At 46.0% G+C, this 17,019-nt stretch overlaps 1 protein-coding gene across 9 annotated transcripts in view; it reads right to left on the bottom strand.

The window, feature by feature from the left end:
• Window positions 1–17,019, bottom strand: part of celf2 (cugbp, Elav-like family member 2) — a 186,782-nt gene that overhangs the window by 138,522 nt on the left and 31,241 nt on the right. For all 9 annotated transcript variants that reach the window (XM_041964181.1, XM_041964183.1, XM_041964182.1 and 6 more), the window contains exon 2: window positions 9,091–9,126. In XM_041964181.1, coding sequence (XP_041820115.1) covers window positions 9,091–9,126 — 36 coding nt within the window. The remainder of the gene's footprint in view (window positions 1–9,090; window positions 9,127–17,019) is intronic.

Below are 17,019 nucleotides of genomic sequence, written 5' to 3'. Positions count from 1 at the left end.
AGCCATTGTGGTGGCCGACACCTCGCGATAAGCGGACGTATTGTTGCCATTGACAATGTCATTATGGGACGGTAAACAAGCGAGGAGGGTCGGGATGAACCGGGCGGGGCCGGAAGGTCACCAAGACAATCTGGAATGAAAGGATGCGAGACCCCGTGGGAGAGATAAGAGTCCTCTTCTCCTTCTTCCTCTCCCTCTTCATCCATCTTTTTTTTTTTTTTCCTCTCTCCCCCTCCAAAGCCAAGGACGGGCGTATGCTCAGAACAAAGCCCCGGCACTGCCGCGTAATCAACTCCTCTGTACTCCAGCAGCAGCAACACAATCTTCCCTGGAGGTCATCCACAGGAAGAGGCTTAGGAGGCGGTCGGCTGCTGGATCACGGGCTATTAAGATGGGAAAATAGGATGACATTCACCCGGCCCCCCGCCCCGTCTCCCCTCCTCCACACATTATGTATACCAACAAACATGAACGGAGACGGCGGTCAGGTGTTTGACTCACAACTTCACAGCAGAGATTTTTTTAGGACTCATCTTAAGTGATCAGTCATAACCAACAGTGCTGACAAAGTCACTTAAAGTGATCACTGCTAATTAGATTTTAGTGCCTGCTGCTGCTAATGAGTCGTTATAGTGCATGTTTGACGTTGCAGAGGTTTCAGTCTCGTGTCTTATTAAAGCAAGTCCAAGTCAAAGCACAAGTCTTCATCAGCAAACTGCAAGTCACCACCATATCCCACAAGTCTGTGGGAGTTTAGTAGGTCTAAACGTATGTGTTCAGAGACATCCTGGAGAAGCGATCAGTAAACACACCTATGTTTTCATCACAGCTGAAAGCTCGTCCCGCCGTCTCCACCTGTGACGTCTCCAACACCTGTAGGACACCTTGCAGTCTGCACTGAGCTTAAATTCACGGTTTACACGTCTGCGAGGAATCAGGCGTCCGTGTGATGTAAATTTGGTCATTTTGTTTTTGCCATCCGTGGTCATATCCTCGTTAATGTGGTCACACACCACGTTTGTCTTTTTGACTTTTTCTTCAACAAACAAAGCTCCCCCTCATGCTGTCGGGATGCTGCCATCTTTTTTCTAGTGTGAATCATGATGTGCGTATCTGCTGTGTGTGTGCAAGTCTGCAGCTGTCTGCATCTGTGCTGAGGTACGATCAGTCAACGATACTGATTTAATACCTCATCTACTGAGCACCAATCTGATCTGAAACCAGAACTTCTCCTCCATACATCACTTTTCTGTGAGGTAGCATGAGGCCAGAAGGAATTTCTGATGAAGACGGCGTATTTAATGTGGATTTGTGGTCAGGACCTGCTCACTTCGTCAGTCTGCTATCAGCACTGACACAGGTACGAACTGCATCAGTGCATCCTGAATGCTTTGACATTTGCAGGTGCATTCACCTTTGCTGGACATAACCAGGAAAATAAGACCCTGAATAGTCAGGTAACATTCAGGTATGTTTGTTACACAGAACAATCAGGGAAGGCGTGCACGTAAAGTGTTTGGAAAAGGGCGGGCACTGTCAAAAATACTTGGCAGGTGATTGGATGAGCCACCTGTCTGTAGCCATCTATCAAGGGCTAACTTCAACCAATCACATCAAACAACAAGATGACTAGGAAGGAGAGTGAAATAAGGTTTTTCTTGGATAAAAAAGCCTTTGCTCTTCTTTCAGTGACAAAACTGATGCTACAGTAGCATCTAAGCTAACCTTTAGGAGCCGCCATTGTTGTTTTTGAATGAGCAGCCGTGCTGTTAGCACTTCTAAACCACGCTCGCCTGTAGCTGCTCACAGGACGCTGTCCGAACCACCACAGGTCATGTGATCTCACGCCTTGCAAGGTAACCTTAAAACCACGCCACCAAAAGCATCATTATTTCCAGATTTTTGCATCGTCATCAAGATGTCTAAAATTCTTTCCTGAAGCCCAAGAGAACAGAAAAACCAAACAAGCTGCATCACATCCACCATCAGATCCATCTGCCTCAACCTGACACTCGCTCAGACGCACTCGCTCGCAGCGGGTTGGTTGAGCACGGAGGTGGCGGCGGCGGTCCTGTTCCATTTGCAGACATTAGCACAGGGAGATTAATTTGTCCCCTTCCATTAGGTGGGAAAGCAGCCGTCATGGCCGCTCAATTATCTGTTAACAAAAAGAAAAATACACAAACAAACAGGAGCCGTCCAAATAATGAGCAATGCGTGAGTGTGTGCGCGCCGCATCGTATGGATGCATATGCGTGCACGTATAGTTGGCGCACAGAAGCCGTGTGGGGTCAGGTGCCTCCACAGCGGCTGATGGCTCATTAATGGCAAAAATCTGCATTTTCTGTGTCTAATATTCTGCTATTCAGCACTGAAATGAAGCGAAAGGGATGACGCGAGAGGAAAAAGAGGGCTAGAAAGAAAGAACGAGGGATGAAGAGAGAAAGGATGGAAGTTGCTGTTGTTGTTGTTGTTGTGTTGTGTTTAGACTTGCCGTCTTCCTGCCGCTCTCCTCTTTTGTGAAGATTTCGACTTCATTAGAATTATAATGAACATCAGCGAGGCTCGCTGAAGTATTTTTGGCTCCTTGAAAATAAATGAATACACAAGTAAATCAATTCAAATCTGCCCATTATGCCTGTTTTCTGGGTCGTATGAAACATGCATAATGGGCCACACTATAGGCACACGGCGCTGTACGTCGCAGGCAGCCATGATAATAAGCTAAAATTAGAGGATCATTTGTCATCATTCCAAACATCGTTACATATTGTGAAATCAATTTCATATCCACGACGACATCGACGGGCTCATGATGGCGTATTGATGGACTGAGAGACACATCAGCGTGTTATGGTGGTAATGTTAAACACTACAGCGGAGTCATGTGAAATGTGTGTGTGTGTGTGTGTGTGTGAGTGTGTGTTTGGCTGTCGTGCTCCGCCGGTGTGATGATGTTGCTGTGTAGTGAGACTCGCTAATTGGCTCACCTGTCTCTCAGCCATCTGGAGCCTCTCAAAAAAAGAGGGTAAAAAAAAAAACAAAAAAAACGTCACACCGAGTTCCCCCAACATCACACACACACACACACACACACACACACACTCACAGGCGAAGACAAATATGGAAACGTGCAAACGAGCAAATGTAAATGAAACAGAGAGGTGCGAGCAAATCTAAAGATATTTCTTCCACACCACGCTCTCGTTGTTGAAGGGTTCTTGCTTGCAGAAATGATTTAATAAGCAAAAACAACCAGTGTATCGTTCTCTATTCTGAGCGGGATGCTAATCACACAAACGGCTCAGAATTAACGTGATAATGATTAATTATGGCAACGACGAGGTTTCTGCTGTGGTGAAAGTCGGTGTGAGAGCGAGCCCGGAATGAGGACAGAATGAGGATGAATGCGCGGTAACAACAAACGACGTGGTATAAATAAATATTGTTATTGTTTTAGGAGAGCACTGGAATGTGAAGAGGACACACCCACGACTTCAGCAACCCCCCCCCCCCCCCCCCCCACCTCAGAGAGCATCAGCTGGAAGAGAAAACACTCCACTATCCCAGAAAACCCTGGGGCATGCCGCTCTGACTGTGTGTGGCGTGTGTGTGTGTGTGTGCATGTGTGTGTGTGGCATGTGTGTGTGTGTGACGATGGTGGTTTGGATGAGTCTGCTCTCATACCAGCAGTTTTATCAGGAGGATGGAAGATGTGTGTGTGTGTGTGTGTGTGTGTGTGTGTGTGTGTTGATATACAGACGACGTCGACAGAACAGTCAGGATGTGTTGCTGATAACCATGGTAACCTCTGTCACTGCTGCCATCTTAGGAGCAGACTTAGCCTCAGTAATAATGATATTATAAGCGCTATAATAATATAATCCAATAGCAGTACTAGTCCAATATAGCAGTACTTTAAGGTCTCAAATACACACACAAAAAAAACGATATTAATGTACGAAATATTGAAAGGTGAGTAAATTAAGAATAAATAATGCAATAATAATAATGTAAAGATGACAAACATCAAATCCTATGAAAGACCATTATTACAGCGATGCAAAGATTTTTCAAAATAAAAACACATAATATATAAGACATGAATAATAAATATGGAATTATGAAATAAACCTAATAATAAATAATTTAGCTATATTTAATCATATAAAGAATACATTAATATAACACATTAAATATGGATCATAATACTCATTATCATTATTAGTAGTAGCATTATAGTGGTAGCAGCAGTAGTACCATTTCTATGGAACAGCAATTAATAATAAATTACACGATAACAACAATTATACATTTAAAAAACAAATGTGAAAATAAAATAAGTTGGAAAATGAAATAAATTAGCCAACATATACAGAACATGATAATAATGATTAAAAAAAGTGTTATGGGAACAATTATCATTATTATAAATGTTAGAGCCACAACAGCAATAATAAAGGCTCTGAGCTCTGAGCCCTGTGTGTGTGTGTGTGTGTGTGTGTGTGTGTGTGTGTGTGTAATAGTTTTTATTCTCTCAGCACCCAATGTGTTCCAGGTCAATGGTCTGAATCACACACAAAGAAGTAAGCCCCTCCCGAGCCACTGTATGTTCACCTGCCACCCAGTGTGTGTGTGAGTGTGTGCGTGTGTGTGCATGTGTGTGTGTGTGTGTGTGTGCGTGTGTGTGTGTGTGTTTGTCCACAAACTGAACTCGTGTCACTCAGAGAGAAAGAAAAACGTTCCTGAGAGAGAAAGGACAGATTGTGAAGAAGTGAAGGAAGAAAAGATGTGTGAACGTCCCCCCAGCTCCCTGCAGACTACCTCTCCCCTCCTCCCCTCCTCCCCCCCTCGGCCCCTCCCCGTCATTAGCAGCTCTTCATAATTCATGTGTTTGGATGAAAAATGGATGAACGGCGAGCTTGACACCAGCGCAGCCTCCCACAATCAAAAACCCGGTGAGAATTTCAATCCCACTCTTCCCGCTGCGAGAGGGGGGCCGCGAGGATAGATGGTGGCCGCGACGGTTTGAATCGCGACACCAGGCGAGAGAGCGAAGGTCAGCTCTGGATTTACCTGCTCAGGTTTTGAGAGGCTGTATCTGCATAATCTCCTCTCGAGGCCCACTTAGTGGAGCTTTGAACCGGATCTCAGGGCGCTCGTCAACCCTCTCTGAAGTGAGACCGAGGCTTTGATTTCCCACGCTGATCCGACCACCTGACCGGCAGCCACGCTTCGGTCACGTGACACCTGAGCCAGGATCGAAGCGCAGTAAGGGGACCTTGCGTTGAGCAGCCGTGTTTCCATCGAGGAGTTTTTATGCTTATTTTGAAACCTCGCATTCGAAAAGATTGATGGACACGCAATATTCGCCACGAAGGTCGGCTGTTTCTGCTACAAAACCTGAAGAAGAAGAAGAAGAGGCTGTTTCCGTGGATATTCCCATGATGCTCTTCGTCTCCAGAGAGCATGAACATGGCCGATAGCAGCTGAGAATAATGACAACAAACACATTCCTGCAGATGTCTCTTAGGTCACTGCAGCGACTCGTGTTGTTTCCAGGTTTCGGCATTCTTCTTCTTCTGCTCTGTTTATTACAGCTTATACCGCCACCTTCTGACGGAGCTACGCTTTGCGAGTTTATTTTCTCCAAACCAGTTTTTGGAAACCTAACTCGCGTTTTCTTCGATTCTTCTTTTTTGCTTGACGACAGACGGAAACACGGCTACAGACTTCAGGTCATCGATAAACTTCCACGCTCCCGTTTCAGGTCTGAGCATCTGAAAACCAACCGAAAACAAGTCTGCAAGGCTGCAGAGGTAATGCTCTGCAGGAGGAGAAAGAGACGAAGAGGAAGAGGAAGAGGAAGAGAGAGGTGTTAAAGGTTTTTCTTCCTCGAGACAAAGATTTCAGGCTTCCTGAGGCCTGTGAGATCACGTCTCTCCACCCATCGGCAGAACGCATGCAGCCGTCCTGTTTTACCGCTCGTCTAAGTTCTGGCGCCAAGAAGTAGAATGACGGCACCTTTTTGCCAGTTATGCTGACTGGCAGCGTTTTTTTGAAAGCCCGTCTTCCGGGGCGCAGCTCTCGTCGGACATTTTCTCACTGGGGGATAAATTAGAGCTCAGGAAGGAGCCTTTAACACTGATAACTGTCACCGCCGAGGAGAGCGAACACTCCAGCCAGTGTGTTCTGACTGCAGCCTGCTCCCCTCTCATGAATATGCAGATGCGGGAATGCTGGCGGAGGCGGGGCCAGAAGCGGCGCGCCGAGCAGCCGCCGTAGCGAGGGACCGCTGTTGTCATGTGGCAACTGGGGAGGCAATAACGGACGCAGCGTACCGGGACGCCACATTGTATGAATCCCTGTAATTATAGTCTCTGCTGTCTATGTGTGTCTGGCTCCGTAAACAGGAAGTGTGTGTGTGCACTTGTGCGTCTCACACACACCTGTAGCCCTCGTGCCAGACAGGAACCCGAGGCCTTCAGAGAGCCGTTGTATCTGTTCCACTCGTGAGCCGATGCTATTCATACACTAATCAACGCTTGTTCACGCCGATTTGTGCATCTCTGTTCACGTGAGGGGGCGCGTGCGTGCACGGGCGCGGCGTCCTGCCCGTCTCAGGAGGTCGTGTCAGAGCCAATAGCGGGTTTGCGGCTCATAATGACCGATGCTGAAAGGCATCTGCGGAGCCACGCTCGCTAATTATCAGCTGTGTGCCTTCAAAGAACATTATCAGCACAAAGACCTGCAATTATACCCACACACACACACACACACACACACACACACACACACACACACACACACACACACACGCACACACACACACACGCTTCACACCCTTTATCACCCCTGTTTCCGGCATCAGCTCTTCCTCCTCCCAAACCATCTTGATTGTTGTTGTCCTCTCTTTTTTTGAACTCCATGTTTTCCTCCTGCTCCCTACGACTCCCGCGACCCTCTTTTCCTCCACCCCTGCTCCACCTTTGCAGCCTGTTTTCATTTCCTGTTGTCCGTTTATCCGTCCCCATCCTCGCCATTCCTTACCCCATCCTCTCTTTCAGCTCCCTTGTCTCCACTTTCCCTATCTCTGTCTCCCAAACCCCCCCTTCCTCCTCCTCCTCCTCCTCCTCCTCCTCCTCCTCCTCCTCCCGGCTCCTCTTCCTCCTCCCGGCCCAAAACAGACGCTTAAATAACGAGCCGGGTGTCAGTCAAACCGCCAGAGAGCTTCATTAGAGGAGGAGAGCGCACAGGATCAAATTACACGCCCAGTTCTCTTTTGTGTGATTGTGTGTGTGTGTGTGTGTGTTTGCAGGGGATTGTGGGGGGTCGGCGGCGGCGGCGGCGGCGGCGGTGAAGGCAGAGAGGAAGTAAACACACGTTCTGGAATGACGCAGCTGCGTGGCGGATTAGTGTGTAACACACGTCGTTTGTGTGTGTGTGTGTGTGTGTGTGTGAGCTCATGCGCCAGTCACAGCCTCGCCTGTTTTCTCCAATCAGAGAGAAAAACAAAAGCAAACTATTTTGCCTAATTATTCACAGCCACAGTCATCGTCTCGTTCTTTTTCCTCCCGTGTTTTGCTTCTTCTCCGCTGTGCAGGAGCTTGTTTTCGATCTGAGCTGATTTACCTGCTGGGCTCCCATGAATACCATCAGGAGAAGCTTCAGACCGACACTATACGGGGACTTTATTATTAAACATCAATATCATCCACTTCCGTTCTGAGAAAATGATGCAGACTTTTGCAGAATTGATCATCGCATTTATCCGTTTTTCTTCCCGCGCCGTCGTATTCAAAGGTAAAATCGATGAAAACAACGATTAATAACATAAAAGTTACATTTCTCTAAGGACTACATCAGTGGTCGCACATGATACAGCCCATTAAAATCGCATATTCTTTACATTACTGCTGCAAATCCTCCATATTTAAGAGTTTTTAAATGGGTTTCCCACCATGAGCCATTAGACGCAGTTCATTTCATTACAGACTGGCTGAATTTGCCGGGTCTTAAAGCTGGCTCCACTCCGCCGATGCACATTTCATCACCTTTGCATCGTACGGAGAAGCTTTGGAGAGACCATGCTCACAATTTCCTCTACGCAACATTTCTTTATTGTTTGTCTGCTCAGTCCGAACCAGTCCGAACTCACGGCTGAGGTTTTATCTGGTGCGATATCTGAGGCATCGTGTTGTTTATTTGTCCTCTGAAACAGATGCGACCGCGCTGACGTACAAGACTTGGTTCAAAAAACGCACAAATAAAAGAGAATCCACTCAGTATTTAAAGGGTCCCTTCACCCAGAATACAACCTCAAACCCAAACAACAACAAACCTAACGAGTTCGAACAGTTAATGACTTGCAGCCACATCTGCTGACGCGTTATGGATCCTATAATGTTTATGAGACGTTCTATTATTAGGGCCTTTAGGATCATCAACGCTTGTCGATCACTCTAACTGTAATATTTAACGAGTGTTGCAACAGTGAGCGTTATAACCCAGATCATCAAGCATTACAGCTGCATTATAATTCTTTATGAGCGTTCTTATAATGATAACTGGATGGAGCAGGTGATAAAGTGTCCTTCTCTTTTTCGCTCTCTCTCCATGTTGGGAGAAATGGGGGAGGGGGCGCTGATGGTTTTCAGGGCAGGATATTCGTCCTTTTCCTGTTAATTCTGCCTCAGATGAGAAATAGGTAGTGCTATTTTAAGATCGGCCCTTATTTAAACCTTCTTCTCCCCTCGCTTGATCTGTCGCTCTGTCGCCGAAGGGTTTGGTTTAATGACCCTCCTCGGCCGCAGATCTCACATCTCTCCTTTCCAATTTCCCTTTTCTTCGTCCCTTTAGTTCCCTCTCTGCCTGCCCACCGCCTCATCTCGTCTCCGTCCTGTCCTTCTACGTCGCCCCCCGAACAACACCGCCGACACCACTCGAGCGCTGAAGGGAAAACGCCTGTTGATGTAGTCAGCGTTTGGCCCGAAGCCTGGAGATTTGCTGCATGCCTCATTGAGGATGAGGCCGAAGGGAAGAGAAGGAGTGAGGGGAAAGAGAATAAGAATAAAAGATGTATAACAGTACCTTTGTATCGGTCCAGAGAGGTCACTGGCGTCCTGCCTGCAAGGCAAGAAAAAGAGATGATTTGTGAAAAGCTGTGTGGAAAAATAACCTTAAAAAATAAAAACAAATATTAAAAAAAATATATAACCAAGGTGACAAAAAGTGAACAGTTTTGCTAAAAACATTCATTCACATTAATTGCCAAAGTGTTGACAAAGCCAAACATCTCATTCCCTTTAATTATTCTCTCGTTTTACGCTGATGACAACCTGCTGTCACCGGAGGCTGGAAGTGACAAAGCTCCTAAAAATATCGCAAAACAAATTTCTATCAGAATACTTTCACTGTATCATTTAAAAAGAGAGAAAGATGACACAATGACGCCACATATGAACACACTGTATGCATTATATATATTACAGGAATGAGGCCCTGTCCTCCACCCACGCTGCCTGGATACATGCACAGCAGCTCTGCAGCTTCAGCTGGAAATATGATACAAATCACACAAGATACAGGCAAAACAAAACACACACACACACACACACACAAACACACACACACACACACACACACAGCGATCTAAATAGTAAATTGGTCTTGTCTGTCCTTGGGAACAGCAGAGAAACTTGTTCGTTCCACTGGGTTTTCTCTGTAATTCCCTGCTGTTTCCTCGTTCTCTCTCCTTCCCTTTTTGTTTTATCCCTTCCTCCAATCCTCTGTTCCTCTTCCACTGCATGTAAATAAATTGGTCCCCAGGCCCCACCACTAGACAGTGTGTCTGAGTGTGTGTGTGTGTGTGTGTGTGTGTGTGAGCCAGCATTACACTCAATGCAACACAGACACACAAACACACAAAAGCCCCCAGAGCTCAGAGCTGCACTGAATTAGCCCGGGTTTTATGTCACAGAGGTAAATAAAATAATAATGAATTAACAGTGCTGTCATTAATAACCAGTGTGTGTGTGTGTGTGTGTGTGAGAGAGAGAAAGTGTGTGTGTGTGTGTGTGTGTGTGTGTGCATCATGATGAAATGCTGAGAAAAAACTCCTTGCTCCTCCTCAACACAGTGGCCAATCACTGCTATCGTCACTCTTTGCATTTCAAAGACACACTTTTGTCTGTTTCATCTCCGACCACAGAACACTCATCCTGTTATCCTGCTACACACACACACACACACACACACACACACACCAGCCACCTCCGCTTCAGTCCATTTTCCCAATGCCATGAATTATGAAAAAGGGTAAATGGAACATCAAACACACACTGCTCGCACTCAGGTTCACACACCACACACACACACACACACACACACCTACAAGGACGACACTCATAAAGTACGACACATAAAACTCCACTACACACGGCATCTCTCATATTTCTGAGTCCACATACTTCCACACAAGCAAAACGTTTGCACTCCACGCTTCCTCTGACTTAACAGCTGGACATTAAACATTAGCTGCAGCGTAAATGCAACAGAACCGGTTATAAAGACGCTAATAAAACTTCATTAGAGTGACTTCGTGAGTGTGGTGACACCGAAGACAGCGAAACGTCCAAGAGCTCCTCTCGTGGGGTTGATATATAGCCGAGGATGATGATAGCTCACATTCAAGACGTGCTGGACGTTTGAATCTGTAAATTATCTGCCCGAAGCTGATCCAACCTGGAAAAACGTTCATTTAAAAAGTCATTTACTGTGGAAATAACTCGCTTCTCGCTCTTGCTGAGAGAAGACGGTGAACAACAAAAGTGGAATTGCATGGACTCTTGCAGCTCCGCTTCCATGTTCAGGATTTGTTTTTGAAAAATAATCTCTGCATCTGGTCACATGAGCGCTCGTCACTGCGGTCTGTTTGTGCTTTGCTGTTCCCAGAGACGAGCTGTCAGTCAAACAGCGCGGCCTCTGCTGCGACCGTGGGAAGTTTCTTTTACTTCTCTCTCGTAACGCCGGCTAGCTCTGCTAATGCTAACGGCCCCCTTCTTCTTCTTCATCTTCTTCTTCTCTGGCTTCTCATAAAGCTGGGCTGGATTAAATATCTGGATTACTTCTCTCTAAATTGTTTTGGTGACTGTTTCACAGTCCAGCAGAAACTTTGTTATGTTAGCCAAATGCTAATAGAAATGTTTGGAAGCAATAATCCAGCTCTGCCTTTAAAATCCAGCAGGATTACCTCAAAAACAAAGTGGCGATACAAGGTTTTTACAGAACATTTGCGTGGAAAAAAAGCTTTTTTTTAAAAAAATGACTGTGAAAACTTTATGTTTTTTTAAAAAAACATTTAAGGTCTGGACATTATCTTCCCCTTTCAACATTTTCCTCTGAATAGAATTAGCTGCTTCAAAAACAAACACGTCTTTACAGAATCAGAATTCTGTTTAAAGCAGAAAAAAAACGCTCTGATTTCGAGGATATCAGTTGCCCCTTGTTGTCCGCAAAAGCCGAGCCGACAAGATTTTGGTCAGAATTGATCAGCGGGATGGAAGCAGATGGGACAACGGCGTCCAGGTGGAAGGCAGCCAGACTTTATGCTTCACGACGGACAGCTTTTTGGCCGAACCCGAGCACAAACTTCTGCAGGTCTCACGCCGCCGCGGGCCTGGCGGAGACGTAAAACGGAGCTGAAACATGAGGGACTCCTCGGGCGACGGCGCCAGAGCCACCGCGAAGCAGGTGGAGGCACCCGGCGAGTACCACCGCCGTATCTGGACACACACACACACTGTGCATCAGTGCTACATGAAGGAGCCAGCTGTCACCACACTTCTAAACACCATCGATGACAACAGCATTCCCACGTCGGAGCTTTTAAAGTGCTCACCCCCCCACCGCCTCCACCTCTCGCTTTTTAATAAACACGCACACAAACAGATATTGGAAGTGACATGGATGCCTCTACCAGGGCGTGAAACATGCGACACCGTGTTGATGCTCTTTTGGGACTGATGTTAACTCATTATTAACGGCACAAGAAACCAGGTTACTGGGAGAAATCAGGTTAGAGGGAAATCAGAGAATGAGTTCACATGCACTGCAGTAACCTGGTTACTGCAAAACCTGCAGCGCCATGTGCCTGAACTTCACTGAGACCACATGAAGCTGTTATCCATCTTTCTGGTGTTTGGATTTTGGGTTTTAAAGGGTCGGTGCACCTACATTTAGACTGTTTAGGTTGAGGTTTTGAGATATCCGAGATTTCCTCCGCCATAGAACAATCAAGATGAATATACTTGTGTTTGTGGATTTTGTGGTGTTTTCTTGTAAAGACCCAGCAGAAACCAGCAGGTTGGGATTAAACATGGCCAAGAAAAGAAATCCAGCCTCAGAATTCTGGTTTCTCTCAATCCTGGTTATGGAAATCAGGTTTCTCAAGGTTATGACATGTGAGAAATCAGGTTACAGCATAAAAGCAGTGCTAACCTGAATGCTAACCTGAATGCATGGATGTTTGCAGCTTTAGCATCGACTGTTCATTTGCCAAAACTGACACAACAATCCCACATTCATGAAGGTTATGATGTTGATTCAACTTTATGCTCCTTGTAGAGGCTGCAGTTGAGTTGTGTTGTATTATTCTGGCATGTTTCTATTATTCTGTCCACCCCATTCATATCAGTGACAGTACACGGCTCTGTATAATGAATGATAACCTTCATGAAGCTAGCACTGCTGTGTTACGCTGCAATATTTTGTCTGGCTACCGGTTCCAAACCAAAAGATATTACTTATAATTATACAACACAAAGAAAATCCAGAGCTTAAATGATTAACGTGTCATCAAAACTGTTGTCAAATAGTGTTTTGCTGATTGTCTGATCGATGGACTGTTCAGTTTGATACCCGATCGTTCCAAACGACAGCAGAGACGCTCGAGCCGGCTCTTTCTCTCTCCTCCAAAATGCTTTTCTCCCCTTCATCGTCCTCGTCTCTGCAGCCCATCTGTGCCATTCTAACACTCTCGGTTTTTAACACTTCTCTCCTTCTCACCTGCCATCCTGCTTTTCACATGTACACAACCGGCTTCACATACCGCAGCCACAATCCCCAACCAATCAACACGTCCAGCACGGAGGACGCCGTCTTTAAACACCGATAAATACATTCACGCACTTGACTTTCACACCTCCCAAGCCTTCCCACTTCTTTCTTCATCTTAATCTTATCTCCTTTGCAGGTGGGTGCGTGTGTGTGTGTGTGTGTGTGTGTGTGTGTGTGACAGACAGTGTCATCCTGCCAAACTGTGCCAGGTCTTAAGATGATGTCAGATGTGGGCTGCTGGCCCGCCTCCAGGTGGATCTAAACTCTCCCATTGGAGGATGAGTCCCGTAGATGGCGGCGCCAATGTGCCGAGGGGGGCTGAGGATTGGATGAAATCGAGACCTGAGCGACACCGTCGGGCTGCCATTTCATTAATCATCCTCTGACAGATGCTGCATTCACGGTGTGTGCTGGTGCGCCGGGAAAGACGCAACTCGGAGTGACTCAACGGTTGATAAAAGCACTGACTCACACGTGTTCATGTGCGGAACTGTTAGGATCAAAGGTTTTTTTAATGGCGACAAGATTTTAAAGGTTTCAGGGGAAAGAAACTTTGCAAACCAGTCCTGCAACATCCATACTTAGCATGTACCAGGAAATCAGACAAACAAACAAACAAACAAAGGATAAATGGACTTCCTCCATGTCATGCTATCGTCCTCATGTGCACCCTGAAACACTGCCAGAAGCAGCGCATTCAGCCACATGTTGGCAAAACTATTGTGGACGGCCAGAACCTGCAGCCTCCATTCACCACCAGTGAGGAAGAAACATACTTTCTACAGCCAGCTGTCAAAAACAAAGCTGCTGAGTGACGACCTTTGACAAGTTTCAATGCAAACACCTGAGATTTGGTGACATGATGCATTGAACCATCTGGGAAGTCGTTGATGGAGGCTGTCAGAAAAAGGGGCGGGCACTTTCAGAAAATACTTGGCAGGTGATTGGATGAACCATCCGTCTATCGCTTCAGCCAATCACCAATCAAACCACGTGACGGAGTAGGAGAGCGAAGCTTTCAGATATGCTCTCCAGGTCTGATGTAACCGATGCTACAGCAGCATCTACGCTAACCTCTTCAGGAGACGCCATTGTTGCTTTCGCCTGCACCTGCCAGTGGCTCCTCAAAGGATGCTGATTGGTTCAGCCATGAGCGAACAACCTGACGCCTGGCAAGATGGATTCTCAGCTCGCTGGTGTCGTGAATCCAGCTTCTTTGCAAGAAAAGAGGTTTAGTTCAGCTATTAAAAGCATCCTTTCTTCGACATCTTAGTTTGGGGAGTATAAATCGGTTTTAAACACAGATGAGAGCAAATCTAGAAAGGTTTCACGTTTTTTATGCTCAATACTTTACGCCAACAACAGCTGAGACACTCGCTGCTATGGACACATTTCGCTCAGCACTCATGAAGTATTGAGGCTCACCACACAGCCCTGCTCAGGAGACAGACACACACATTTTATTTTCCATCGAAGTTTGAGCTCTTAACTCGTGACGAGAAAAGTAGCTTCGCATGTGTGGATGCTGCTGCAAAATTACTCATTTATTGCTTTTAAATGCTGATTTTGTTTATTTAAAAGAAAAATCTTCCACATCTACTTCCTTGAAATCTTAAAGGTTGGTGGCATTAACTGTATTTTCTTATATTAGACTGTATATATGTATTATCTTAAGGTGCTGTGATACAGCAGTGAACGAAACAAACAAACAAATGAACCTAGATCTGCTAATTTTCCCCACATGCTAATACATGCTAACCGCAATTCATAATGAAAAATAAAACATCACGATTGTTGATTTCAGTGTGGAAACTCGTGCAATAATAAAACATTATTTTACAGTCTATTCAATCAGCATTTGAAATGGAACTGCTCCACAGTTTGATGCTGGCATTGCTGGGAAATGGCCATTACAGTGCAACACGCAGCAGTAAAACTGTGCATGTGTGCGCTATAAAAAGGGTCTGAAACAAATGCCCCAACAGGCTTCATTTACTCTGTGTGTGTGTGTGTGTGCGCACACGAGCGGGTGCATGTGTGTTAGCAGGGTGCATGCGTTCATGCATGCATGTGTGACATATTGAGGACATTTAAATGCAGCGAGAGAAACGACCTGAGCGGTAAAGGGTCGACAAAAGGGAGAAGTGGTAGGAGTGTGTTAGGCCTCATTTACCCTGTGATGTTCAAAGGGTCTGCAGGCTGGCTGCAGCACGCTTACACACACACACACACACACATGCATACCTTATGTGTGTGTGTTGCTGTGTGACCGCTGCAAATTGTACAACAACCCAAACTCAGTGAAGGAGAGACTCCTGAATCATCCATCATGCCTCTGGGAGAGGAGAGAAGACCTCCTTTTTGTCTCTTCCTCCTCCCCCCCCCGCCTCCCCTTCTCTTTCCCATTTAATAACAGCGCAACAGATCAGCTCCATTAGCCCAGACCTCCTCACACATGCAAATGAGGCCGGCGTTATGGAGGCACGCGTCACGCATTACTGATGCCGCCCGCCCCGACCCGTCGCCGCTCGCAACACAATAAACTCTGCATGTGTGTGTGTGTGTCGGAGAGAGACGGGGAGAGAGGGCTGTGCATGTGCGTGCTACAACAGTGCTTAAATTGAGATGCATTAAGGTTGTGATTGGGGCGACGCATACGATGCCAGCGCGTGTGGCGCCGAGAGCGAGGCCATTACCGGTTGGCCGGATGATAGGATGGTGCAAAGTGAACATGGAAGGAGGACGGAGGTTGGAGGAGACGGGATAGAGGGGAAAATTAGATGTGAGAAGTAGGGCTAGAAGGAGAATATTCAGCGTAACAGCTGACTGTGAGCGCTTTTTTTTGCGTTTATGGTCTCAAAAGTTATTACAAGTAATTTTACAAAGTTAATTACAGCAAACATGAATCTGAATTAATAACATTTTACATGACGGGTAATAAGAAACATAAATCGGCTTCTGCCTGAGTGTGTTTCATAATGCACAACAACTGTTCTGAAGGACCGTCCTCAGCAAAAGAATAACAGCAACGGTTGCTGCAATGACGTACTGAATGTTTAATGTCAGTAGCAATTATAAATGAAGTTCGTACACGCTGCAAATGACGCAGAGAGGAGGTGGAATGATGGCTGGTTGCACAAAGTGCGAGACTTTGACACCAAAGGCTGCAGTTTGCATCTTTTACCAACGCTGGTTTCTTCAAACCATGACCACAATCCTTCCTGGACCTCAAACCTCAAAGTAGTTCTTGTTGCCTAAACTTGAGCAGAGAGTTAACAGATGACAAAATGCTCATATGCGCTGTTATTGAAGGCAAATTATCTTTGACAGTGGGTTTGACAATTCGTTAGCATTTTCATTAGCAATCACGTGATTTTGTCTCAGACCATGTCCATGAGAACACCCTCACTATCATCACTATCAGGACACCTTCGAGTGTAAATCATGCTTATACTACGGTCCCTTTGTTCAAATCGTCATCCACAATAAGATGATGTGCTGTTTAATAAGCTTTAAGAATCACATTCAGAGCAGCGGTTACACTGTCGGTGTCCTTGGTAAAGATGTAAAAACAGCTTCCAGCCAATCAGAAAGCGATGACATGCTACTATAAACCGCAGTCTCAAAGTCAAACTGTATTGCGAGGACCAGCCGACGACTCCAGCTGTACTGTGGCCACCATCAAAAACCTCATGTGACTGTTCTTGTTCTTGAAAATACCTGCGGGGGCACTTGGTGGAGCATCCAACTGACAAGAGGTTTGAATGGATGCATCAACGGAGGCGCGCAGAGGTGGATGCACGGACGGCGGACTTGAGTCAGGATCAGGTGACAACAAATGGACGTGAAAAAGCATGAATGGAGAGAAGAATCTGAGAGCTACAAATGTTCTCCGTTGATCCC

Source organism: Chelmon rostratus, chromosome 22, assembly GCF_017976325.1.
Source record: "Chelmon rostratus isolate fCheRos1 chromosome 22, fCheRos1.pri, whole genome shotgun sequence".
In the NCBI taxonomy this organism is placed as follows: domain Eukaryota; kingdom Metazoa; phylum Chordata; class Actinopteri; order Chaetodontiformes; family Chaetodontidae; genus Chelmon; species Chelmon rostratus.
This window is presented reverse-complemented; position numbering and strand designations above follow the sequence as displayed.